Consider the following 24,411-nt stretch of genomic DNA (forward strand, 5'->3'; position numbering starts at 1 on the left):
TTTAAAGATCATTTTCTATTTTAATACTTGGGTATTTTCAATTCAGATAGCAATTGTAACTCCTAGTTCTGGGATGGAACTACTTACCTTGCAGGAGCTGGAGAAGATTTTATGGGTGGTGTGGGTTGCTTGCTCCATTTCCTTTCTCCTTTCCCACTGCCCTGCCTTGGTTTCTTAATGAAAAGCTCTTTGTTCTTTTTATTTTTATGCATGGTTTAAAAGGAGGCCTTGTTGATAGTTTTTCACTTGTGTTTTCAAATTATCTGTTGTGTTTTTGAAGAGTTTACCAGAAATGAAAACTGTAACTAATGCTTTAAACCACCCAACTTCCTCCTTAGATTTCAGAGAATTTCTACTTCGATTTAAACTCTGAACAAATGAAGGGAATGCTGCGTCCACATGTCCCCCCTGCTGCTATATCCACCCTGGCCAGGTCTGCCATCTTCTCAATCACTTATCCCTCTCAAGATGTCTTTCTAGTAATAAAGGTAAGAAACACCAGAGACATGTAGATTATCACTATCTCTTTTTAAAGCTAAAATATAAACAAATCTGGCTGACTGGCTTCTGACTTCTTATTTCCATCTGAGAGTAGAATTCTGGTCTCAAAAGCATAGGCACCAACACTAGAGAATTCTGTTTCATTTCAGATATTTTCACTTAGTGTGTTTGCTTCCTTTGTAACAGAAACAGCTCAGTGGAGATCTGCATTATTTTATTATTGGAAACCTGAAAAGAGCACAAAGGTTTGCTTGATACAAAGCAGCATTTTGGGGCTTGACCTTGGTTTTCATGTGAAACAATGTGCTGACTCTTTAAGAAGATAGATAAGTGAGTGTCTTAAAAATACATATTGATCTGGATCTCATTTCAAGAATGATATATACCCTTAAGCCAGATTTCAAAATGTCTTTAAGAATTGAAATTGCTAGGAGCCTGAGATCCATAACCGAAATAAAACCCCACATTGGTCAATCCTGGAACAAAGTATACAAAGGTAAAAGTAATTTTGCTCTTTATTCATTTGATTCAATGAGTGCACTAATGGTACCAGTTCAGATTGGCTTTTGAATCAGTTTTGCCAGCTCATCTTAGCATAAAAATCATCCTGTTGTAAAAAGGGGACTTGAAGACATGCTTCCAGTTCCCAGGCAGTGGTGACAGCCTGCTAGCTGTCAACTCTGTTGACTAAGGCTTGTGCAAGTTCTTCAGGAGCTGCTTCTTACATAAGGTTTTGAAAAGGAATTAAGGCTTTGTGGCATGACTAAACAGGTGTGAATAAGGCTTTCAGTACTGTTGGAGCATCCTCTGAAAAGGGTGTAGTCAGGGGTAGGTAAGATAGATACACAGAATGCCACGATGGGTCAATTCTCACTTAGCCTTACTCACTGGAAAACCACCTTTCAGGCAGCTCCTATTGCTACTGTAAACTCACCAGGGAATGCAAGGTTTGAAGGAGAGTTGTTTTGTTCCTTATATTGTGATAACCTCGTGGAGTTCTACTAGTAAACAAGGATGAAGGCACTTTATAAGCATGGAAGAAATCTGAAGATATTCTAATCTAATAGCAGCATGTGCAGAGTAGCAGGCATGGGAGGGAGGACTGGGATATTTCTGAAAGAAACGGTCTTCATGCATGTGATAGGGAAGGTGTTTCTATCAGAAGCTGGATGTTAAGCAGTCTTGTGTTACCCAGAGACTTCAGAAGCTCTTGGGCTAACTGATTACTTGATTACTTCATTATTTGATTTAAAAACATATTGATTTAAAGTAGTGCTTTTGGTAGCTGAATGCATCCAAGTCACCTTTTTGTGCTGCTGTAGTAGCTGTAGAGAAGAGAAAGAAGAACAGAATTCTGAAAATAATGATGCTGAAGACAGTGAAAGGTATTAAAGACTTAAAAATGAGCTGAAAGTGGCTCTAGACCAGATCAAACCAAAGCAAAGTGTTCACTTTGAACCTACATTTTACACCAGTGATTCAGTTATTCAGTTATAGCTGGAGATTTGAGAACTTAATGGTTCTGACAAGTTGAGTGCGGTGCTTGTTCCCTGGCTCACAAAGGGAAATCCAAGTTTTAACTCTTTGGAAATGATGATTTGACTTCCTAGTGTTTGTTTAATTTAACAATCCTGGCTGGCTACATGTCCTTAAAATGGTTCATTTTCCCTTCTCAGCTGGAAAAAGTATTACAGCAGGGAGATATTGGGGAGTGTGCAGAGCCTTATATGATCTTTAAAGAATCTGATGCAGCAAAGGTAAGGACATTATTCTCTTCTACCTTGGACTTAACAACCATCGATTGTGATCTTCTGATTAAAAGGCGCCACTTTTAATTAAGAATCTAGTAGAATTCTAAAGGCCAAAAAAGAGTCAGAGACCCTTGAATCTGGGTGCCTTATTGGGGCAGAATAGTTAAAGGTCATCAGTTTTTGTGTCTGACAGGGGAGATGTGTGTTACCATCAGGCTCAGTCATCTGTGATGCCCTGTCCCAAAGGATCAGTTGTGTGCTTGTAGGTCATATGAAGGCAGCCTTTGATGTGGATTTGCCGTAAAATTTCAACTTCGCTCTTGCTTCTGCGGCTTAACCTTCCACTCAGTAGCTCCACCTACTGCTAGAAGGATTATAAAGTGAGTGAAATACGTTGACAGGAGATTTTCCATCAGGCCTGCTTTTGCATTCCAGTGCATTGCTAGCTCTCCTTTTTTTCTGCTATTTTCTGATTATATTTTCCTCCTAATATTGTAAAGAAGGTTTGCACTTGCAGCAGGATGAAGCTGTTATTTTTTATATATGGTAAGGGCACTTTAAAATCTTTATCTTTTAGGTTTTTTTCATGAACATTGTTCCTTTAATTCCTTCCTACAACAGCTGGGCATTAGCCTTTGCAGCAAAGTCCTGGGCAGTTTAAGGTGCAGTAGATGACATGGACCAACCCTAATTTGACTGATTCTTTTTCCTTCCTTCAGAGACTCTTTCTGAGTCTCAAAAATTATTCCTCATTTCTTGTACAACTGGAATGAGCCAAGTGAAGACCAAAGGCTAATAGTGGGAACTGGATGAAAGGCAAAGCAGAGATACCAGCCCTTCTTGTGAGCATAGGCTTTCCATTGTACGTTTTTCAAAGGAGCTGGAATGTTTATTTGTTAGTTTTGATCAGACTCTAATGAAATTTTGCCTTCCTAAGGTTCTAATATATTTTCAGCTGAAGAAGTTGACAACTTTTTTTTTGTCTTTCTCTTTCTTTCTCACTGCACCACAATATGGAAAATTAGTATTTTTCACCTCAGATTTATCGATAACAAAAGTGAAATGCTACATTTCCTGTGATCAAAAAGTTAACATGTGCCTAAGTGAAATTTTAGAATTGGATTTGCAGGATGCTTGGAAATGTATTTGGAAAGGTGGCTTTTCAAGATCTCCTTCCCAGCAAGGTACATAAGCATGTCCTGACCTTGAGGAATGTGAGCAACAGAGCGCTCACTTTGGTTATCCAGCCCCCTGCCTGGGGACTTCTTAAAGACCTGTGGGTAGCAACGTTTCTGAAGCAAAATATTGTTCTTTAATATGCGGAATTATGGGAGAGTCCTCTCTTACTTCCTCTTTTCCCCTAACAAAACAAGTATGGTAGTGCTTACTTGAGGAATGTTTCCAGTTTCCCATGCATTTCTAGATGATCTGAGCACCTGCTGCGTAAAATCACATCACGAAAGGCCACTTCAGACTTGATAGAGTAAAATTCATCTTTTCTTGGAAGGCAGTGGGCAGATGAGCTCAGTGGGATTTGGCAGGCTATTTAGGAGACTTAAGACCATGAAGCCAGCTGCTCTGACTGCCAGGCTGCCTTCTGTCTGGTACTGGTGGCCTGTTGGCAGTTTGAAGCAGAAGTCCATGTGGATAGCACTTACCAGTCCTCCTCTAGAAGGTGCTATTGAAACACAAAGTCATTGCAAGTTGGAAAAGATACCATTGTCTCTGATTGTGCTCAAGGAACCTTTGTTCCTCTTCCTCTCCTTTTAATCTCTCTTGGATTGAATATTTTCTTCCCAGAATAAGGAAAAGCTGGAGAAACTGAAATGCCAGGCAGAGCAGTTTTGCCAAAGACTAGGCAAGTATCGGATGCCTTTTGCCTGGACGGCCATCCATCTAATGAACATCGTGAGCAGTGCTGGAAGCTTGGAAAGAGATTCCACAGAAGTGGAAGTTGGCACAGGAGGTACAGTATCTGGCAAGTGCGTTGAGGGCATGTGGAGAAACCCGGAGTTTACTGAAGTCTTGATTCATACCATTGCTCATTCTATCACTTTCTTCCCCCTGCCCTAGGCCTTCTGATTGTCTTGGGTCATGGTTGAAATACAACAGCAAAGTCCATGATAACAAATGGATTTATCTTTCAAGGATTTTATAAGCAAACCATCTGTTATATTATTTAAAAGCAGACTTCTAAGACAGAGAGAGCGTTACAGGCTGATGAACATTTTCCAAAGGAGTGGATTAATCTTTGTGAACCACATAGCTCATCTGAAACTGCTCTTCAGCATCCCCAAAACTGCCAACTTCATCATCTTTCAGAGCAAGAGAAATACATAAATCTCTGCACAATAAAGACTTTTATAATAGCAGTAAGGCACTGGGGTGAGGTTGCTGTGAGAGGAGCAGAAGTAGTCAGCTGTGCTTCATAGCCTCCTGATGCCTCAGGAGTGTGATTGTCTTAGCATAACCACCTCTTCGATCATGCTCATTGCATAATTTCCAAGTGTAGCACCTATCTTCTTGTGTAGAAATCCTGCTTGGAACAAGGGCAGGCTCTTGGTCTGTTGTTTTCCCTCTTTAGTATGTTTTTATTTTTAAATTCCTCCCTCTTTTTATTCTTTGAAGAACGTAAAGGATCGTGGTCAGAGAGGAGGAATTCCAGTATTGTTGGGAGGCGCTCGTTAGAGAGGACCACGAGTGGGGATGAAGCTTGCAATTTGACCAGCTTTAGGCCAGCTACTCTGACAGTGACAAACTTCTTTAAGCAGGTATTGTATGAAGCTGTCTAATCAGGGGAGACTGAGAGGGGATCTTTTGAATGCTGATCAACAGTTAAAAGGGTGGGGGGCAAGAAGATGGAGCAGACTCTTTTCAGTGGTGCCCTGCAACAGAGCAAGGGCCAGCAGGCACAAACTGGAACCCGGGAGGTTCCATCCGAACATGCTGTGAGGGTGCCAGAGCTCTGGAGCAGGTTGCCCAGAGTGGTTGTGGAGTCTCCTCTGCAGAGATTCCAAACCCTTCTGGACATTGTGATCCTGGGCAACCTGCTGTGGGTGTCCCTGCTACAGCAGGGAGGTTGGACTGTCTGATATCTAGAGGTGCCTTCCAGCCCCCACCATGTAGGGATTCTGTGACTCTCTAATTAAAGATTTGCACCTTGGGACAGGTTGATTTGGTGATGTGAAGTCAGTTTATATCTCAACTGATTTGTGGTGCTTTCAATGCAGGGAGTGTCTGTTCCCTGCTCACAGGATCTCTGAACAGCTACAGGGGAGTTTCCTGTGTTTCATTCTGCCAGCAGTGGGCCCATGGATTGATTCCTTCAATAAGTTACTGTGAATAATTACGCTATAGAATTTGAAATTATTATCTGGTTTTGACTTAAATGATAAAGCATCTTTATGGCATAGCGACTTAACCGCTCCAACTAACACAACTGGGTCTCCCCAGAGGAACACCACTCTGGTTTGCTCCAAAGTTTTCTAACATGCATTGGAATAATCATTGCCTAGCCTTTTGATAAACATGTTTGGAAAAATGCACATGGAAGCAAGCTCACAGAACCTGGGAATAACTTCTTTGGGTTAGTATGTGCCAAAAAAAGTACTCCAGATATTTGTCCTAGCCTAGGAGTTTCATGGCCTGTATCATGGTGGTCACTTCACTCCTTTTGGTATCACTGGGTGAAGGATAATCCCTTTGAGATATCAGCAGGCTCAGAAGCAGATTTGTCAATGTGGCTTGAGGTTGGCATCATACCTCTGGACACATCCAGAGAATCTGGTGAAAACAGAGCACTTCTGATACTGCTTTACTGAGTGGCAGATCTTCTTAGTCACAGTTTGGGATTTTCCTGAAAAGCAGTAGAAAATGTGATTAAATGGAATAAAATTTTTAGTTAAGCTTAGAAAATGGTTTCAGTTCATTAATTTTTGCTAAGGTTTGCTTAATGCCACATCTGGTTAAGGACAGTTGTTATTTCAGTGTCACCTTCGTATCTAAAAGGTATTTTTGGGGCTGATTTCTCCATCATTTGGGATACAGAAATGTTGATTCTATATATTGAAGGCTGGTTAACTTCTGGGTTTTTTTTTTCTGTTTGTTTTGGTTATGTGCCACTTTCACTGTGGGTAGCCAGCCAAAATCTGCTTTTAAATACAGTAGTGTAAATAAGGAGAAATGTCATCAAGGGCATCAAGTTATTCCAGTGCAAACCATGCAAGTGGAGGGTGACTCATGCCTCTGCTGCTCCATGCTTTCCTGAAACTCAGTATGACTGAAACTCTGTGAATGGGGTCCCTGGGGTTTCAGTGACACAGAGCAGCACAGGAAGTTCCTTTCATTTGGGGATATTAATAAAATCCAGTTCTGTAACTGGTTCACTCAAAATGTGGAAAGAAAGGAGGTATTACAGCATTGCTAATGCAGCCATTCCCTTGACCATGCACTGCAGCCCCCTTTGTGTTATGCACCAGCCCATGCGTGGTCACTAAGTTATGATGTACAGAAGCATATATTTAATTGCTTTGTTGAGGTTCTTTTCACTTAGCAGCCTTGAAAACCCTTGTTTCTGATTCTTCCCTGTCTTTTATTTTGTGTCCACCCTTTCTTTTCTCCCATTGAATGCTATTAGTTGAATACTAACCAGCTTTTTTTCTCCTTCCACTTGCCTTTGTTTTTCATATTGTGAGTTGCTACAAAGTTATCAGGTATTTTCTGCTTTTGGATAGTTAAAGGGTGGCAGAGTCACATTTTCTACGCTTCCAAAGTGAGCAAAACTCTGAGCTACTAGAATGTGGCACAAGTAAGGCTGACAGCAGACTCCTTCCACTTCTCACCATTTCTTAACACTTCTCCAGCAGATTAAGGCTCTTTCAGGCTCATACCAAAGACAAGACAGAGGAGGAGGAGTGAGGATCACTACCTGAATGACAGATACTTCTTCAAACTATTATACTTGCTAAAAATTGGATATTTGGGGGAAATCTTTCAACAGCCATTTTCAGTTTTGGAAAAGATAATATTAATGGGGAGAGAAAAGGTTTGCAGTGAGAAGTTCCTGCAGCTGACATGATGATTAATAAGGGAAAAAAGAAGGAAATGGGATGGAGAAATGAACTGTAATTTAGTATGTTAATGTTAACACCTTGTTCTGGGAAGGGAGGTTTTGAGATCAGAGGAAAGAGACTGTGGTATGAGATGGTTTATTAATTTTCTTGGAGTCCTGAAGGGTTGTGTAGATAACCCATTTTTGTCCCCCCATCCAACAGGAGGGTGATCGCCTGAGTGACGAAGATCTCTACAAGTTCCTTGCTGACATGAGGCGCCCATCATCAGTGTTACGGAGATTGAGACCTATCACAGGTACTGAAAAAGAGCCTTTTGGCTTGTGGCTTAAGGGTATCTGGTTAGTCCTGCCCAGTCATAAAATGGTTTGGGTTGAAAAGAGCCCTAAAAACCATCTAGTTCCGATGTCTCTGCCATGGGCTGGAGCACCTTCTACTAGACGTGGTTGCTTGTCTTGTCTACCCCAGCCTTGAATGCTTCCAGAGAGGGGACACCCAGTTCTTGGAAACAGATGAAAAAAAAACACTAAGAAGGCATCCCTGGTGTAGACCAAAAGCACTAAAAGCGGTGTTTTGGCAGGTTTCTCACTGGTATGTGTGCACATGCAGCTCCTGTCATCCTCCTGGGAGTAGCAGCTGTAAGAAGGACATTCAAATCCCAAAGCTCCTGTACCAAGCAGGGGCTAGGGAGCATCTGTTTCCCTGAGTAAAATGCCACTCTAGCCGGGAGAATATCTCTTTCCTGGCTCCCACTTGGTTAACAGGATCAGACTCCACCTCTGTTTAAGAAAGGGAAATCAGAACGGCTGGCACAGCAGCAGTGAAGGATCGCTGGTCCCTGACCTGTGCTATTCCTGACAATATTTACTTAACCTGCTCTTGGAAAGCTCTGATGACAGCAATCCTACCGCTTCCTTCGATCCTCTCGCCCAGCTCTCAGTTGGCCTTGTAGGGAGGTTAGGTATTAAGAAAACTTTGCAAAATTAGCTTGCTGCAAATTAATCTGATTATGGTCTGTCATAGCCTCAGGGCAGTTATCACAACCTTTCAAGTCCTTGCATACTGTTATTAGTTCACTCTTTTCTGCCTCCGTTTTGTAACCTAACCAATCTCAGGCTCTTTCAACCCTTCCTCAAAGGTGGTGATTTTCAATCTGCCTGCTACTGTCTGCTGAGTTTCTTCAGTTTGTCCATGCTTTTCTTCAAGCACAGTGCTCTAAACTGGTCATGCTGCTCCTAAGGCCTTGTGCTGAGCAGAGCCAACAAATCTGTCTCCACACGACACCGCACCTAATATATTTTGGAATGGTTGTAGCTTTCTACTGGACGTTGGCTTATTGTCACTGCTGTCATCCAGCCCTGTTCTACAGAGCTGATCCATGCCAGTTATTATTGTTTTATATGTTTGGTTTCTCCTTAATGCAAGTCCTTTGCTCTTTCTTATGTTTCACCTTAGTCATTTGAAGTAATTTCTCCAGTTCTCTTGTCTTCCAAGTTTTGATAACAATTCTGGCCTCAGTGCTATGCCCCCACACTAAGTGTCCTGCCAGCACTATCTGGTGTCTTACTGAGGAAACTAATCAATAATCTTGGTGCAGACTAGCTTTCAGCAACTCCTGATGTATCCTTCCAGTTTGATAGGCCAGATTCTTAATGAGATTTTGAGTGGTGTTTTTAATAGCTGGGCCTCACAGTAGCATTATCTAGACTCTGTTTCCCCAGCCTGCCTTTGGGGCTTGTTAAGATTTATCTTTTCTGTTACTTCTTATTATCTGCTACCCTAATTGTCTTAGATATCAGTTTGATACACTGTTAATTGTTTGTAACAAATCCATGTTGTCTGTAACGTATTATCTATTTGTTTATGCAATTAATATATGGGAGATTAACTGAAGAAACAGAGCATGAATATTCCTTTTTTTAAAATGTAAATTAACTTCTGCTTATTCTAATAAACTCATTTTCTTCTTGCAGCTCAACTGAAGATAGACATATCTCCAGCTCCAGAGAATCCACATTACTGCCTAACTCCAGAGTTACTGCAAGTCAAACTTTACCCTGACAGCAGAGTTAGACCGACAAGAGAAATCTTGGAGTTTCCTGCCAGGGATGTCTATGTTCCAAATACAACATACAGGTCAGAGTTTTGAAATATGTTTCACATTTCAGGGCCTGAGACTGGCAAGTCTAGAAATTCCTACCTTATCATCTGGTTCATTGCAAAACTTGCTGTATCAGATCTGCTGTGCCAGAAGCACCAAAAGGGTCCAGACTAACACAGCAGAAAATACAGAGTCATGAAGAGACAAACATATTTGCATAAAATGTGGCCTGTGAACCACAGTAAGAGAGGTCTCTTCATTTCCCGAAGTTCTCAGTGAAATTTAGGTAATTCCTTTCAGGTTTATGTAGGCTTTTTCCCTTTGTCTACTAAAGTCATCTTACTGTTTTTATTACATTTTGACATTTTCAGTGACTTTTTCTCTTTAAAATGGGGGATAAAAATGACGAAAATGCATAATCCCTTCATTCATATTTCTATTTTCATTTGCAAACAATGTCTTTGCTTACAATTCTTACCAAAAAAAAAGAGTCTTCTGAGGATGTGGAAGATAAACTTTTCTAAAGGGTATTGGACAACCATAACCTCTCTAACTAAGCCCAGGCAGGGAGCAGATTTCTTTTCATCATGTACCATTATTCATTTGGATGCTTGTTCACAGTATCTGTGATCTTTGAAGACACCACACTTCTGAGTGGAGTTGTCTTCTTCAGATGAGTAATAGCACCAACTTACTCACCCAATCTGTTACAGCTTGTTGTGAAAGTTGGATAATTACAAACCAGATTTTATAAACCAAAGCTTACAAGAGTTTAGTCAAGAGGATGATCAGAGGGCTGGAGCACCTCTCCTATGAGGAGAGGCTGAAAGAGTTGGGGCTGTTCAAGTCTGGAGAAAAGAAGGCTTCGAGGTGACCTTATTGTCACCTTCCAGTATGTGAAGGGGGCCTATGAGAAGGCTGGGGAGGGACTTCTTAGGATATCAGGTAGTGATAGGACTAGGGGGAGTGGAATGAAGCCAGAGGTGGGGAGATTCAGACTGGACGTGAGGAAGAAGTTCTTCATCATGAGAGTGGTGAAGCCCTGGAATGGGTTGTCGAGGGAGGTGGTTGAGGCCCCATCCCTGGAGGCATTTAAGACCAGGCTGGATGAGGCTCTGGCCAGCCTGATCTAGTGTGGGGTGTCCCTGCCCATGGCATGGGGGGTTGGAGCTAGGTGATCATTGTGGTTCCTTCCAACCCTGACTGATTCTATGATTAAGTTCCACATCTCATGTAATTCCAAAAGGTTAATTTATTTATGTACTTATTCGGTTTTTAAAGGGTTGCCAGGTAATTAATCATTACAATACAGCAGTACAAATAAGCAGCACCCTGTGGTCTCTTCTTTGTAATAAATCCACAAACAGTAAAAATATTTTTGCAGTTTTTCTATAATTAGCACATTTTGTTCATTGTTGTTTCACTCTGACAAATTACAGTTTGAAACCATTTGCTGTCTGGTTGCAAATATTGAGATAAAAAAATAAGACCTGGAACTGTACAAGGGTTAGGTAAGATAGACAAGTCAATATGACTCAGTGTAACTGCAGAACTGGGGGCTGTGTCAGTCAACACTTCCACACCCAAGCATGTCACTAGTCCTTCTGCCTTAGAGTATTCTGCAGCTGAAGTTACACAGGTGTGAATGTCTTCTCAGGAGCAGGATCAATGCTGTCACTTTGGTTGTATCTACAGGGTTTGTTACTTTGTGCCATTCACTCCATTGGAGCTGCCCCCACAAGCAACCGTTCTCTATTTGAAAGGTGCTTTGCTGTGTGCTCACTTGGTCTTTTGTTTAATTTTTTAATGAGGTGTACTAAAAGGTCACAAAGAGGTGGCTCTGATTGCATTTCAGGTGAGAAGATCTCTTACTAATTTCAGTAAGCTTTGAAGCTTAGCTCTCAACTTTCAGTAAGAAAGCATAGTTTTCATTCTTCAAATGATGTCTAAAAGCTGAAACCTGTGCTCTGGTTGACATGATGTGTGTGCACACACCTATAGCTGAGCGAGGGCAGTGCTTCAGTGAAGACTGGCCTGAGCCGCACTCCTGAAAATTTGTCTGGAAATACACAGAATGCTAAAATGTGAAATTAGCCATCTTCCATTTGGATAGAAACAGTCCACAGCAACAACATGAACCAAACATCAAAAGAGTTACTTTAAAACACAAAAATATATATTTCCTCCTCCCTGTAGATTAATTCTTACATGTCTTCTGTAGGATTTCGTCAGCCCTTCATTTACCGAAACTTTTCTTGTGTTCCCTGCTACACAACCCAGAAACAAATGCAACAGCCTGAAAACCCATTTCCCCAGAAAATATTGCCTAATACACAAATTGGTGGTTGATTCCTGGGCATCTCCTTGGAGAGAGGAAAGGTTCATGAAAGTTACAGCACGTTGACATTGAGGCTAGAGGGAATGTGGTTTCTTACCGAGCATACTTCAAAAACCTTACAAATGCCTTGGGTTTATGTATTAGAGAAGACAGTGTATGGATTTAGGCATGCATCTGCTATTGACTGTGAACTTCTGTGGTGTAATGAAGCTCAGTGTACACGCATCAGGGTGAGCATTCAGTCAAAACTTTTTAGATCTGTTGGGTGTATCATCATCTTGGTTGACTTGAGCAAGTAGTATCTTCCATTCTTAGGTTTCCAGTATAAGCCTTTTCTTCTGTCTAGTCTTCCTCTTGACCTTGGTGCTACATATTTCCCATTGAGATTGGTTTCCTCACATTCACTGTGCCACCAGCCTCCTAAGGAAAAATATTGTAATGTCAGTTAGATATTATGCTTAGTTTCTTAATAGGCAGCTCCTGTTTGTAATATAGAACTTCTTTAGACCAGTTTCAGCAGAAGTGGCAATCAGCCACATGAAATTGTGCTTGCACATATACCTACTTGCACTGGCACCAAAAGTTGTGCCCTCCAGATGCTGCCACTGATTTGGGACACTTGAAAGATAGCTCCACACTTCCATGTTTCTCATGATGCTCTACAACCAACTTTTTGCTTTGCTGATGTTTTTCTCAGGTACAAATAGTTAAATCTCAGCAGCTACAAGAGGCTGAAGAACCTTTAGTAAACAAATTCTCTTGGGTTGTGGTGGTGGGTGTTGTTTTTTGCTGGTGTCTTTAACCATGAGGTTGAATTGCAAGCCCAGTTCTACTTGCAAAGGACTGGCAGTGATTCTGTGCTAAAACTGAAAGTTCAGCTCTTTTGGAAGTCATTGGCCATCTGCTTTATGGTCACTAGAGCTAAGTAATATCTCTCAGCATTGTTTCAGACATTAACAATTTTCAAGCCTGGAATGCCCTAGAAAACTTCTGTTGCATGAAGCTGGTATCTGAAGGCCAGTTCTGTATCCTGTGGTTTAATCATTAATTGCTTTGTCAGTTGTTTGCTTTTTTCCTGTAAACCATGGAAAACTAGAAAAACTTTGTAAAAGCAAAGAATTAGGGATTCTAAAACTGAGTTAAGAAGGAATGTCTTCAGCCTCACATCTCTAGGCTCTTCTGAGAATGATTACAGCACATATACTTGACAGCAGTTAAAATCTGCATCTGAGTGGAAACTCCCCATCACCCTTCTGCTTTATAGTAAAAATGGAGTTAAGAGTCAGGTTGTCTTCCATTTTGGGGGTATTTTTTGTTGGGGTTTTGTGGGTTTTTTTGGTTGTGTTTTTTTAATTTTTTTGCAAAGAGGAATTATCAACAATCCAGCCTAGGGCTGCCACACCACACCTGGCATCGGAGGAAGAACTAGTCTTTGCTTCATAGCTCAGAATCTCATCCTGGGGGCTTATTTCGTAGATTTGTACAGTGGTTTGGGTTGGAAGGGATCATCCAGTTCCAACCCCCCTGCCACAGACAGGGACACCTTCCACTAGAGTAGATTGCTCAAGGCTGGCCTTAAACACCTCCAGGGAAGGGGCATCCACAGTGTTCCTGGGCAACCTGTTTCAGAGTCTCAGCACCCTCACTGTAAAGAATTTCAACCTGTACTGCTAGTTTTGTTTCAGATGTTGGTCTTTGTACAGCTTCACCATAATGCCTTGTTATAGATGCTGCTGCAGAAAGGTGCTGCTGCCATCCTTTTGTTTCTAAAGCCAGGCAAATCGTCATAGAGTCGTTAAGGTTGGAAAAGACCTTTAAGATTGAGTCCAACTGTAACCCAGCTACCCACTAAAGCATCCCACCATCATCATGGGACAGAGAGTACCCAGCATACTGATACCTAGGTAGTTTTCTGGGCAGTTGAAGTTGTTTATGGTGTCCACGTCATGGTCTGCAGTTGAGAAGCGCAGTTCTGTCTGCTCTGGCAGTGCATTGGGGATGCTCCCGGAGATCCGTTGGAGCTGGAGAGTGTAGTCTGTCTCAGGTCCTCCCAGGCTGAATGCATACTGGATGTAACGCTTGTTCCCTCTCCAGTCCTGCAGCTCGATCCGTAAAATGTAGTCCCCTTGTTTAGTGATGGAATAGGTCTTGTTCAGGCCTAGCCAGAATTCCTCTGCAAAGGTAGAGGCAATAGATGCTGTTTGCAGATTCACAGATTCACAGATTGCATTGGGTTGGAAGGGACCCTCAAAGGTCATCTTGTTAAACCCCCCAGTAGTCAGCAGGGACACCTCCAACTAGATCAGGCTGACCAGAGCCACACTGAGTTTGATCTGGAATGTCTCCAGGGATTGGGGCCTCAACTGTATCCCTGGGCAGCCTGTTCCAGTATTTTACCACTCTCATTGCGAAGAATTTCCTCCCTATGTCAAACCTGCTCCAGTTTCAAATCATTGACTCTCATCCTGCCACCACAGGCCCTTCTAAACAGTCCTTTCCCAGTCTTCCTGTAGGTCCCCTTCAGATATGGAAATGTAGCTCTAAGTTATTCTTAGAGCCTTCTCTTCTCCAGGCTGAACAACCCCAATTCTTTTAGCCTGTCTTCATAGGAGAGGCGCTGCAGCCTTCTGATATTTTGGTGGCACTTACCGTATTTTTCATATCTCTAAGCATATCTCAGAGAGCTGATTCTCCTTTAAAATACCAGTATTTGAAAATCTGTGTTCAAATAACCTGTGCGGTGTCAGGACCTAGAGATGTCAGAGGCGAGGAGTAGGGGACAGAGTCACTGGGGGAAGGGGTGAAGTGATAAACTTTGCCTCAACCCCCATATTGCTCACACTGCTGTTGGATTTGGTTTTACAGGTAACCTGTGGGTAGTATGTGTGAAAACACAGTGTTTAAAGGGATTTATTCATGGCTTTAATTAAATCAATAATATGGGTCCTGGGGACTGTTGATCTTTCCAGAGGTCTCCTGCTACAATCTTTTTGTTTACTTCTTCTTAATTGCACACGAGTGATCGATAAAAGCAAGAGATATAAATGAATTTGAGTTTCTCTCTTAACTTTCCCACTTCTTGTGAAACTCTGAGAGGGAGCCCAAGACATTTAAAACACTCCTAATTGGAACTGTGTGACAAATGCAGCAAACGACATACATAAAACCTAATTGCAATTGTATTTTTAAAGGGAGGAGCTGCAGAACTGAACTGAGGTTTCACTACCCTTCTGCATCAAGCAGATTTGACTTCAGAGTTTTTCTTTTGCTAAAATTCTTGATAATTGGTTTAATTAGTTTCATAAATTTTATTCATTGAGTAGGTTATTGTTGGTGCTGCTGGTAGCAGCATGCAATAGGCAGTTGCCACATAGAGAAATGGGACTGCCACGCATGCAGGTGGCATTTCAAACAGCAGAAGACAAGGTGGTTGAGTAAAATGCTCCCACAATTTACAGGTAAGGAGCGGTAGCCTGGTAGATTTTATCACCTTGGGATATGCAGCACAGAGCTAAGGAGGACACAGCTGGGAGTAATGAAATCCTCTGCCAAATCTTTCTGACACTGGCTTCATGGTGGTGTCAAATATGGGAATTGGAGTCAAAGAGCAACTGAGCATTCACAGGTAAAAATCTACCTTAGTTGTGAGCTACTGTCCCAAAATGTGGGAAAAGTTGAGGTATCACAGCTCTTTATTGTAAATGAGTCCACCTCAATATTGCTGCCAGCATGGGTGAGGCTGTGATCTGTGTTGTGCCTAAAAATCAAAATATTTTCTAAACCAAAGTAGGCTCATCTCACTGTATAAAAAAATAGGGAAAGTATTCTGGATGGGGAGGCTGGTAGGGAGCACTTGGTGCTATAGATTCTCTGGAGTTGATGATTAACAGGGGAAGGTGGGTGTTTCCTCACCCTATCCAGCCATGGAGGGGATTGGCCACTGCTTGGAGAAGCTGGAAGTGTTTGTGCAGGGGAGCACACACAGCCTTGGGCTCTCCTGAGGATAGAAATGTTGGTGTGGCTGTTTGAAGGGAAACAAGAGTGTAGAAATCTTGAGAGAAAGTAGTGACAGCAACTGGGTGAGGTTTTGTGTTTTTCTATATTTTAAAGGCTTTGGGAGGTGCTTTTATAATAAATAGTAAAAGTCTCAGTAATTAAAGTAGCATTTAAGGTATTCTGGCATTGCCTCAGCAAAAGTTTCTAAACACACTTTTTCAACTGTGTCTTGGAGAATTTTACTGAGTTATTTTTCCTGGTGAACACTTCTGGTGTTCTAGGGATTGGGTAAGATATTCAGATTTGATTGCAGGTTTTGTCTGCTCTCAGTAAGAAAATTCAGCTTCTCAAATCAACTGATACAAAGAAAAGGTACAAAAAAGAGGTATTTTTACCTTTGAGGTCACCAAAGCCATTTGTGTAGGCATCCCAGGTTTGGTTGAAGTCTAGCGATCCATCCACTCTGTTCTGGATTACTGTCCAGGAACTGCCTGTGAATATGAAAAAGTAAATTAGAAGCCTGGTTGAAGTGTTTAAAGCACTAGAAAGTAGATGGAAAGTAACTGAGCCCATCAGCTGCTGACCCGTTGTTCTTCCCCTGATCTGGGGGCCATTGGGTGATGAATGAGGGCACAAACACCATTGCCATATAACAATGAGATTCCAGAAGTGCAGAGAGTAGAGAATCTCGGAAGGTCTCCCAGAAGTCCTTTATTGCTGTGTTGTAGAATACCTAGCATTAGAGTCTCAGAGTCCCACTTACAGAAGTCCCAGAAGCCCTTAACAGACGAAACATCTAACAGAAGTCATGGAGCATATTCCTTGCAGCATCCCTACACCAAAGCCCTTGCAGGAAGAAATAGCAAACTAACAGACACAGAAGGTCGCTAGCAGCCCTAACTGAAGCTGTTACTGACCTAAGTCCCTAACCCCCGATGACTATTGCTCAGAGTGGCTGTTTATGTATTCTTTGTTATCAATCCCTTAACCAGTAAAATCCAGCTACATACATAAGCTAAAATATTTTCCTCTTTTCCCAAGGAGAGGTGCCAGCATATCAAGGAGGTGGTTTCTGCAGCATGTTCCAATCAAAGGGTGCCAACATGAGGATGTTGTTCTTGGCACATATGATATGTTATTGTTTTTCTCTATTCAGCTAAGCAATTAGTCAGCTAAGGAATCATGCACTCTGCACATGTCCAGCAGCTGCCCTCAGAGCAGTGGCTGCAACCCTGACCTGCAGACTGCACTGCTCTGGTTGCCCTTTGTGAACTCGCTCTCCACCACAGTGAAGAAGAAAACAGGCTTGCAGTGAAGGGGTCTCCATATGAATCCCACTTCCTCTTACTTTGCAACACCTGCATGCAAGTGTACGTGCCTCAGCCGTACAGATAGCAAATGCTCAGCACATTTTGCCTTGGTCTTATTAGCTGTCCGTGGGTGCACTCCTGGGGCTCCAGTTTTGAGGTGAAATGAGTTGGCCTGATGAAAAGTTCAGGGGAATGCTGCTAAATGGGCCGTGGGGCCACTGGGCTGCCTCTGGAACACTTGAGGTGACTCAGCTCACTGGACTTGTTTTGTTAAGCTGCCTTAACTAGGTTCTGTTTGTTTGTGAGAGCTGAGAAACACAAACATAGGCAAAATGATAAAAAAGAGAGATATGAAACGTTCCAGGCATTTAATCAGATTGTCATTACTGATAGTGCCTGTCTGCTGGGAGTGGAACTCCACAAAAGATATGAATCATTGGAGGCCATGTCCACACTAGAGATACTGTGGGGGCTTTCATGACCAGGTCATGACACCCTTGTTTTACTAGTTTCAACAAATGCAAGCAAAGGAGGGTTTTGCACAGAGCAATCTTGTGCTATTCTGTTTACACATTCAAACAAATGACACAGCTGTGCCACGTGGTACCATGAGTAGAGGTGGTAAAGGGATTTTGTGGAGAAGCAGAGCAGAACGTGCATAGAGCAGTACTGTGGGGTGCTCTGTGGACAGAGCAGGGAACTGGCCAAACATTATGTAGTGGCACATAGGGTAGTGGCAAAAGCACCAGACAGAAGGGTTTCTTACACAGATAGAACTTGGGTAGGTGGTGTACATCCTGGTCCATGTCAGTTTAGGACCTATATGACACAAAACTACTGAGCCAAACATAAAAGAAGAGTCCTGTCTCCAGGACTTGCCTCTTTGGGTTGGTTTGGTACATCTAAGTCTCAGGCAATAGCCCTTGTTAATGAAACAAAATTTTACTAAGGTATTTGTTACTTGCTTTCATATGGAAAAGCATTCATGGGTGCACTATAATGGCATCTTTAATTGTCTATAGCTAAACGTGCTTGGGTTTTTAAATATACTTAATTTATGTCACAGGAGTGAAAGTCCTTTCCTCCGTAGAAGTGAGTAAAGTGTTGAGGAGACATCAGGATGTGGGAAACCTGTGTTTAAAGTAGACAGGCCAGCAGAAGTCAAGAGGATACATAATGCGTGCACTTCGGGATGAGACAGAGCTTTTTGACTTATAAGAAACTACTTGTGTGAAAATGAGTCTGTTGCTAGCACAGCCATCTTACCAAATGTCATTTCACAGTAGACATTGAAAGCTTCTGAGCCATTGGGCTTAATAGTGTAAACACCACTGGCCCGCACGCCGCTGTTGTAGAGAGCAGTGCAGTCAGGAGTGACACCTGGGAAAGCAAAGAGCAGACACTTAAAAATCCTGCTCTGCACCTGATAAGTTTTAGTCAAACAGCTTCATGACTTGAACTTTTAAATGGGGTAGAGCCAAACTGAAAACTAGAACAGTCTTTGTGGTAATTTGATTCTCTGGTAAGTGTCAGGAAATGTCAGGGCTTTGGCTAAAGCTGCCAGGTAGTGGGTAGGTTGGACCACTTAGATATTTTTTAAGTCAGGCAAGTTTTCAATCTTGGAAAGTTTATAAGGCCTACAACTGAACTTTCCAAACCCTTGTAAAGTTCCCAATACCATTTCCATTGCCACAGTTCAAACATGCCTTTCAACTCTAAAGAAAGCTCTTCCAAACCTCCTAATTAACATGTGCGAAGTAAATCAGTTCTCTCTTCATACTCTCCAAGACAGGCATTGGCAACAGCAGAAGTGTCAGTAAAAGGATGGTCACAGCTTGTGTTTACAAGAGATGAGTGGAGGATGAAGATTAGGGCAGGATTATTGCATCATTGGACGCTGTTCCTGTGTGCCACCCCGGAGACAGCTATGTGTAGAGTGGGGCTAAGGAGATGATGACATTTTTGCCATAGCAGAACATCTCACTCCTTAACACTGTGCATAGATTCATAGAATTGTTTAGGTTGGAGGAGACCTTAAAGATCATCCAGTTCCAACACCCCTGCCATGGGCAGGGACACCTTCCACTAGACCAGGTTGCTCAAAGCCTCATCCAACCTGGCCTTGAGCACCTCCAGGGAGGGGGCATCCACAGCCTCCCTGGGCAACGTGTCCAGTGTCTCACCACCCTCACTGGAAAGATTTCTTCCCAATCTTCAGTCTAAATCTACACTTTTCAAGCTTCAATCCATTCCCTCTCATGTGTCACTACAAGCCCTTATAAAAAGTCCCTTCCTGGCTTTCCTGTAGTCCCCCATCAGGTACTGGAAAGCTGCTCTAAGGTCTCCCTGGACCCTTCTCTTCTCCAGGTCGAACAACCCGAACTTTCCTAGCCTGAGGTTCTCCAGCCCCCTGATCATCTTTGTGGGCCTCCTCTGGACTTGTTCCAGCAGTTCCCTGTCTCTTATGCTGGGGCAGGTATATATGTAACATGAGAATCTTTGGCTTCTCATCCTTTGCTGTTAAAAAGCAACACAGACCATCCAGAGAGTGAGTGCAGCGTATTGTGTAGTCATGTCTAAGAGAGAAGGTCTCACCATCAGGTGTGTGTGATCCAGCTGTGGTGTTGTGCAGAGGAAAGAGGGTAGTCTCTGGCTCGGTTTGCTCCCCCGTGAAGGAGTTCTCTGCCAGTTCCTGCAGCTCTATGTGGTTTAGCTGAAAGAACCATCATTATAGGCTGTTAATTTCCCAAGGCACTGCAGTGAGGAGATTCATGTATCAAGCCAAACAACGTCTTGCAGGGAATATTTCTTTCTTGTGAATGTAAATCCTTTAGAATGCCCAATTCACAATGTAAAAATAACTTCAGAACCACAGTGGTGGATTCTGTTGCATGACTGTCAGCTGTGCCACTGCTGAAACAAGGTAGGATTCATGAGGTGAGTAAATGACCCATTCTCATGAGGTGCACCTTAATGGGCAAACAGATTTAACGTATTTCCTCAGGTGACATCACTTAGACAAATAATACCGACATCTGAAAAGCACAGAATTCAGTTCCTTAGGCTGAAATGCATTTTCCTTTCATAGCCTCCTCTCAGGACTAAATTAAATATGAGCATATCAGTTACACCCAGTGTTACAATGACACATGTTGAGCTGCAGAACATGGTTCTCCCCTGGAGTGAATACTGGAAAAAAGGAGGAGGTGGAAAGTAATGATACTTAGGAGACCAACAGGAGAATAATATGATGGATAATAAGAGGAAAAAAAAATTATCAGTCAGAAGGTAGAGCAAGCCAGTGTTGATAGACAGTGTTTCAAAGCTGTCTTCTTGGGTATTGTGTGAATCACAGAATCCCAGCATGGTGGGGGTTGCAAAGGACCTCTGGAGATTATCCTGTCCAACCCCTCTGCTAAAGCAGGGGCACCCATAGCTGGTTTCCCAGGATCACGATATTCAGTACGTTTGAAATCTCTCCAGAGAAGGAGACTCCACAACTTCTCTGGGCAGCCTGCTCCAGTGCTCCATCACCCTCATAGTAAAAAAAGTGTTTTATAATGTTTAGGTGGCACTTCCTGGTTTCCAGTTTGTGCCCACTGCCCTTTGTCCTGTCACTGGGCAACACTGAGAAAGAGTCTGGCCCCATCCTTCTGACACTTGCTCATTAAATATAGTGTGCCTGGTCCATAGGCCCAGCCTGGCACCACAGCAGTATCTCACCCCAAAAAGGTACCCTCCTCCACACCCCTAACTGTGAGCAAGAGGGATGACTGACCCCAATGAATGGTTAGGCCATTGGCACCTTCAGTGTTTCAAGAGACAACAGATTCTGAAAACAGAAACAGAGAGGATTCCTGTACCTTGTCCTCCAGTTCCAGTATCTGATTGTGCTGTCTGTCAAGTTGTGTGTGCTGGTCCTCTACAATTCTGAGAAGCTGCTTGATGTGGTTGTCCTGCTCTTCCACAAAAGCCTGAGGACAGGAAAGAAGGAGGATTGAAGTTAGAAGCAGCAGAGGACCTTCACAGGGGCACTGCTGCCCTAAGTCTTGTCATGAGGCCAGTTTTGAGAGGTGTAGCATTTTTTCACCTCTAAAGGGTTGAATTTCTTTGCCTCTGAACCAAAGGCTAGTTTTTTTTAGAGACAAACTACTCTCAGCTTTGAAGACCATTTTTGTCACTACTGCTTCCCTTCCATTTTCACATCAATCCAAAATTATCTTCTGTGAAGTTGGCCCTTGGTTCGAACTGTCACTGATCAAAAAACGGGACCAGTGTTTAGGCTATTAGCTTGGGATTTGGGATTTCTGGATTCATCTTTCTGCTTTGACACAAACAGCCAGTGTCTCCTCACATGAGCTGCAAAGTAGTACTTAGAATCATCAAATAATAAAATTGTTTTTGTTGGAAAAGACCTTTAAGATCGTTGAATCCAATCGTTAATGCAGCACTGCCAGGTCACCACTAAACCGTGGCCCTCAGCACCCCACCTACAGGGCTTTTAAATCCATCAAGGATGGGGATTCCACCACTGCCATGGGCAGTCTGTTCCAGGGCTTGACAAACTTTTCTATGAAGAAATGTTCCTGATGTCCAACCTAAACTTCCCCTGATGCAACCTGAGACCTTGTCCTCTTGTCCTATCACTTACTCCTTGGGAGGAGAGACCAACACCCACTTTGCTATACCCTTCTTTCAGGGAGTTGTAGGGAACAAGAAGGTCTCTCTTGAGTCTTCTTTTCTCTAGGCTGAACTACCCCAGTTCCCTCAGTCTCTCCTCACCAGACCTGTTGTCCAGACCCTTCAGCAGCTTTGTTGCACTTCAATGCCCTTCTTGAAATGAGGGGCCTGTAAGAAACCCACCTGAAGGCTTGCATGTATTGACATCAAGCCTATTAACATTTGCAAAGTGCTTGCAAGGTTCTGGACTTCATATGCATACTATAGATCATAGAATAGCTTGAAGTGGAAGGGACCTTAAAGATCATCTAGTTCCAAACCCATTGATTTACCTTTTCAATGGTTTCAGATTTCTGGTTTTATGCTGAGCAGGCAGTTCCTGGTTCATTGATTTGTAACGAGATGGTGACGTACAAAGCTGTAGACTTAGAGATCATCATTTTCCTGATTGCAAAACTTTTTAATCATTATTAACAGAATTTTCTACAGCTGGAAAAAGAAATCTACAGAGCTTTCCAGTTTCTCAGTTTTCTCACTGATTTCTCTGGGGAATTCTACTGCAAAGTAACCCATGTGTCAGGTAATGACACTGACACCTTTTATTTCTCAAAATACACAGAAATGCTACAGTGGAGAGGAAGGGGCGACCTGAGCTTCTGTTGCCTAACTACTGATAACAGCATTACAGTTTACTTTGGCTTTATGTGTCAGGGGCTTTCACAAGTCTACTTACTTTGAGTGAAGAAATTTCTTTTGTCTCTTCCACTGAAGGTTGGATAATGGCCAATTTAGTGACTTTGTCCTCCAGTCCCCACACTTGCTCCTGCAGCTGGATTTTGTTTTGTATGAGGTCTTCGATCTTTAAATTCATTTCCTGCGAGAGATTCTTTATCTCTTCATTGTTGATTTGCAGTCTGGCTGTGGTTTGTCTGAGCAGTTCTTCTTCTTCTTTGATCTCACTGGTTTGCAGTGAGAGCTCATAAAAGGACCTATCAAAAATGTAAAGTTTCTGGAAGATGTCATTCATCTGCCCCTTTGTCTTATGGACAAAGTCTTTCAGGCCGTGCCCAAGCTGGAGGAGTCCGTTGGCCAAGATTCGGACATCATCTAGCATGGCAAATCTAGATTTTGTCTCGGGAGATACAGCAGAATCAAAGGAGGAATGATCCTTCTCAGCCCAAGCTGAAGGAGCAAGTGGAGCAATGAACAGAAAAATGAGAACAATTTTCATGTTTTCTGCTTCTTCTCGAGGATGCAGACCTTTCCTATGAACAGCTTTTGCTGTGTGGCTGTTCTGGGTTGAAGGATTTAATCTATTTATACCCCTCTTCATTTTGAAAGAGGTAGAGCAATGAGTTGATCATTAAATTGTGTGTGTTTGAACGAAGGTAACCCCTCTCAGATGTAGGTTGGTAGCTGGGAAGATGAAACGGAGAGATGGGCATGTTGCTGATTAAACTGGCTCTGAACTTTTCCATCTGCCAGACCTTCTGGTATAAAATGTTATTCATGAGACAGTGGTTTTCACACAGTGCTTCTTAATGGATTAATTTTGGGTCACAATCTTGATAAAGGACTAAACTGCTTCTTGTTTGTGTTGTATGATTCCTTTTATTGCCTCAGGAGTATAAAAGGGTTTACTCTGCTTAAGAGCACTGAATGCAGTATTTCAGGCTGTGCAGCTCCTTGGTAAGCTATGGAAGGACAAAGTATTCCCAGATGATTCACACAACTTGATTCTCATCTTGTCCCATTTTCTGATGTAACTCATGGTGCTGCAGTGGATTTACTTGTCATCTAGTTCAGATTAAGTGAGAAAGAGGGAATTAGGTCCAGAAATTGCCTGGATGTGATTCCACTATGTTAAGGTTTGTGCAGTAATTTACACCATATAAAACTTATTTTTTAAGAGCTGCTTTCCAGAGGTGGGTGAGATAAATAACACCTCGCTTACATTCCTCACCTTACCATTCTCTTTACTGTTTAAGATTCACACTACATAAAGCAAGTCTAGGAGTACTCTGAAATAAATGTCCTGTTCTGCAGTGGCTCTCTGCATGGAAGCATGTATGTTTTTCAAGTAGTATTGCAGTATTAATGAAAGGTATTTTTCTTTTCTGGAATCACTCATAGCAAGCCAAGAAATCAGTCTGTGCATAATATAGTCTGCACTTTAGAGGGCTTTCAGGTTTTGGGGTTTTTTGTTAGATCTTTTCATGTTTAGTAGTTCTTCCTCTGGACTTGTTGTTAATGTACATATACACAAGAGAGATGAACATCAATAGCATATTTTAAAAATATTCTCTTTTCAGTAGTGTTCTGTGATAAGACAGGGGCAGTAGATACAAACTGGAACATAGAAGTTGCACCACAACATGAGGAGAAACTTCTTCACTTGTAAGGGTGGCAGAGCCCTGGAGCAGGCTGCCTAGAGAGGCTGTGGAGTCTCTTTCTCTAGAGACTCTCAAGACCCATCCGGATGTGCTCCTGAGTGACCTGCCCTAGGTGATCCTGCTTTGGCAGGGGTCTGGACTCAATGATCTCTAGAGGTCCTTTCCAACCTCTACCATTCTATGATTCTATGATAAAGTTGATTGTTTTCACAAGGCATGTCCATGAGGTTCTGGTCTATGAGAAGCTGTTCAGCAGACTATCAAAATGTGCA

At 42.4% G+C, this 24,411-nt stretch overlaps 2 protein-coding genes across 20 annotated transcripts in view; one reads left to right on the forward strand and one right to left on the reverse strand.

Annotated features, from left to right (window-relative positions):
• The window catches only part of DOCK7 (dedicator of cytokinesis 7), a 120,304-nt gene that overhangs the window by 36,073 nt on the left and 59,820 nt on the right, over window positions 1-24,411 (forward strand). For all 19 annotated transcript variants that reach the window (XM_054165332.1, XM_054165339.1, XM_054165341.1 and 16 more), the window contains exons 9-14: window positions 339-488; window positions 2,178-2,258; window positions 4,053-4,218; window positions 4,881-5,023; window positions 7,526-7,619; window positions 9,295-9,457. In XM_054165332.1, coding sequence (XP_054021307.1) covers window positions 339-488; window positions 2,178-2,258; window positions 4,053-4,218; window positions 4,881-5,023; window positions 7,526-7,619; window positions 9,295-9,457 — 797 coding nt within the window. The remainder of the gene's footprint in view (window positions 1-338; window positions 489-2,177; window positions 2,259-4,052; window positions 4,219-4,880; window positions 5,024-7,525; window positions 7,620-9,294; window positions 9,458-24,411) is intronic.
• On the reverse strand, window positions 11,998-23,020 carry ANGPTL3 (angiopoietin like 3). Its single transcript, XM_009909993.2, has 7 exons — window positions 22,480-23,020; window positions 20,930-21,040; window positions 19,662-19,779; window positions 18,333-18,446; window positions 16,152-16,247; window positions 13,661-13,933; window positions 11,998-12,180 (listed from the first exon to the last, which is right to left on the reverse strand). Exons 1-7 carry the CDS (start codon window positions 22,975-22,977, stop codon window positions 11,999-12,001), a joined length of 1,392 nt encoding a protein of 463 aa, XP_009908295.2. The 5' UTR covers window positions 22,978-23,020; the 3' UTR covers window position 11,998.

Source organism: Dryobates pubescens, chromosome 11 (genome assembly GCF_014839835.1).
Source record: "Dryobates pubescens isolate bDryPub1 chromosome 11, bDryPub1.pri, whole genome shotgun sequence".
NCBI classification, from domain to species: Eukaryota; Metazoa; Chordata; class Aves; order Piciformes; family Picidae; genus Dryobates; species Dryobates pubescens.

What these genes read in the sequence shown, in the direction of transcription:
- ANGPTL3 (XM_009909993.2), bottom strand. Translation starts at nt 22,977, where the DNA reads ATGAAAATTGTTCTCATTTTTCTGTTCATTGCTCCACTTGCTCCTTCA. An exon ending in TACTGGAACTGGAGGACAAG is followed by an intron (nt 19,780 to 20,929) that starts GTACAGGAATCC and finishes TGGTTCTTTCAG; the next exon opens with CTAAACCACATAGAGCTGCA. An exon ending in TGGCTTTGGTGACCTCAAAG is followed by an intron (nt 13,934 to 16,151) that starts GTAAAAATACCT and finishes CTACCTTTGCAG; the next exon opens with AGGAATTCTGGCTAGGCCTG.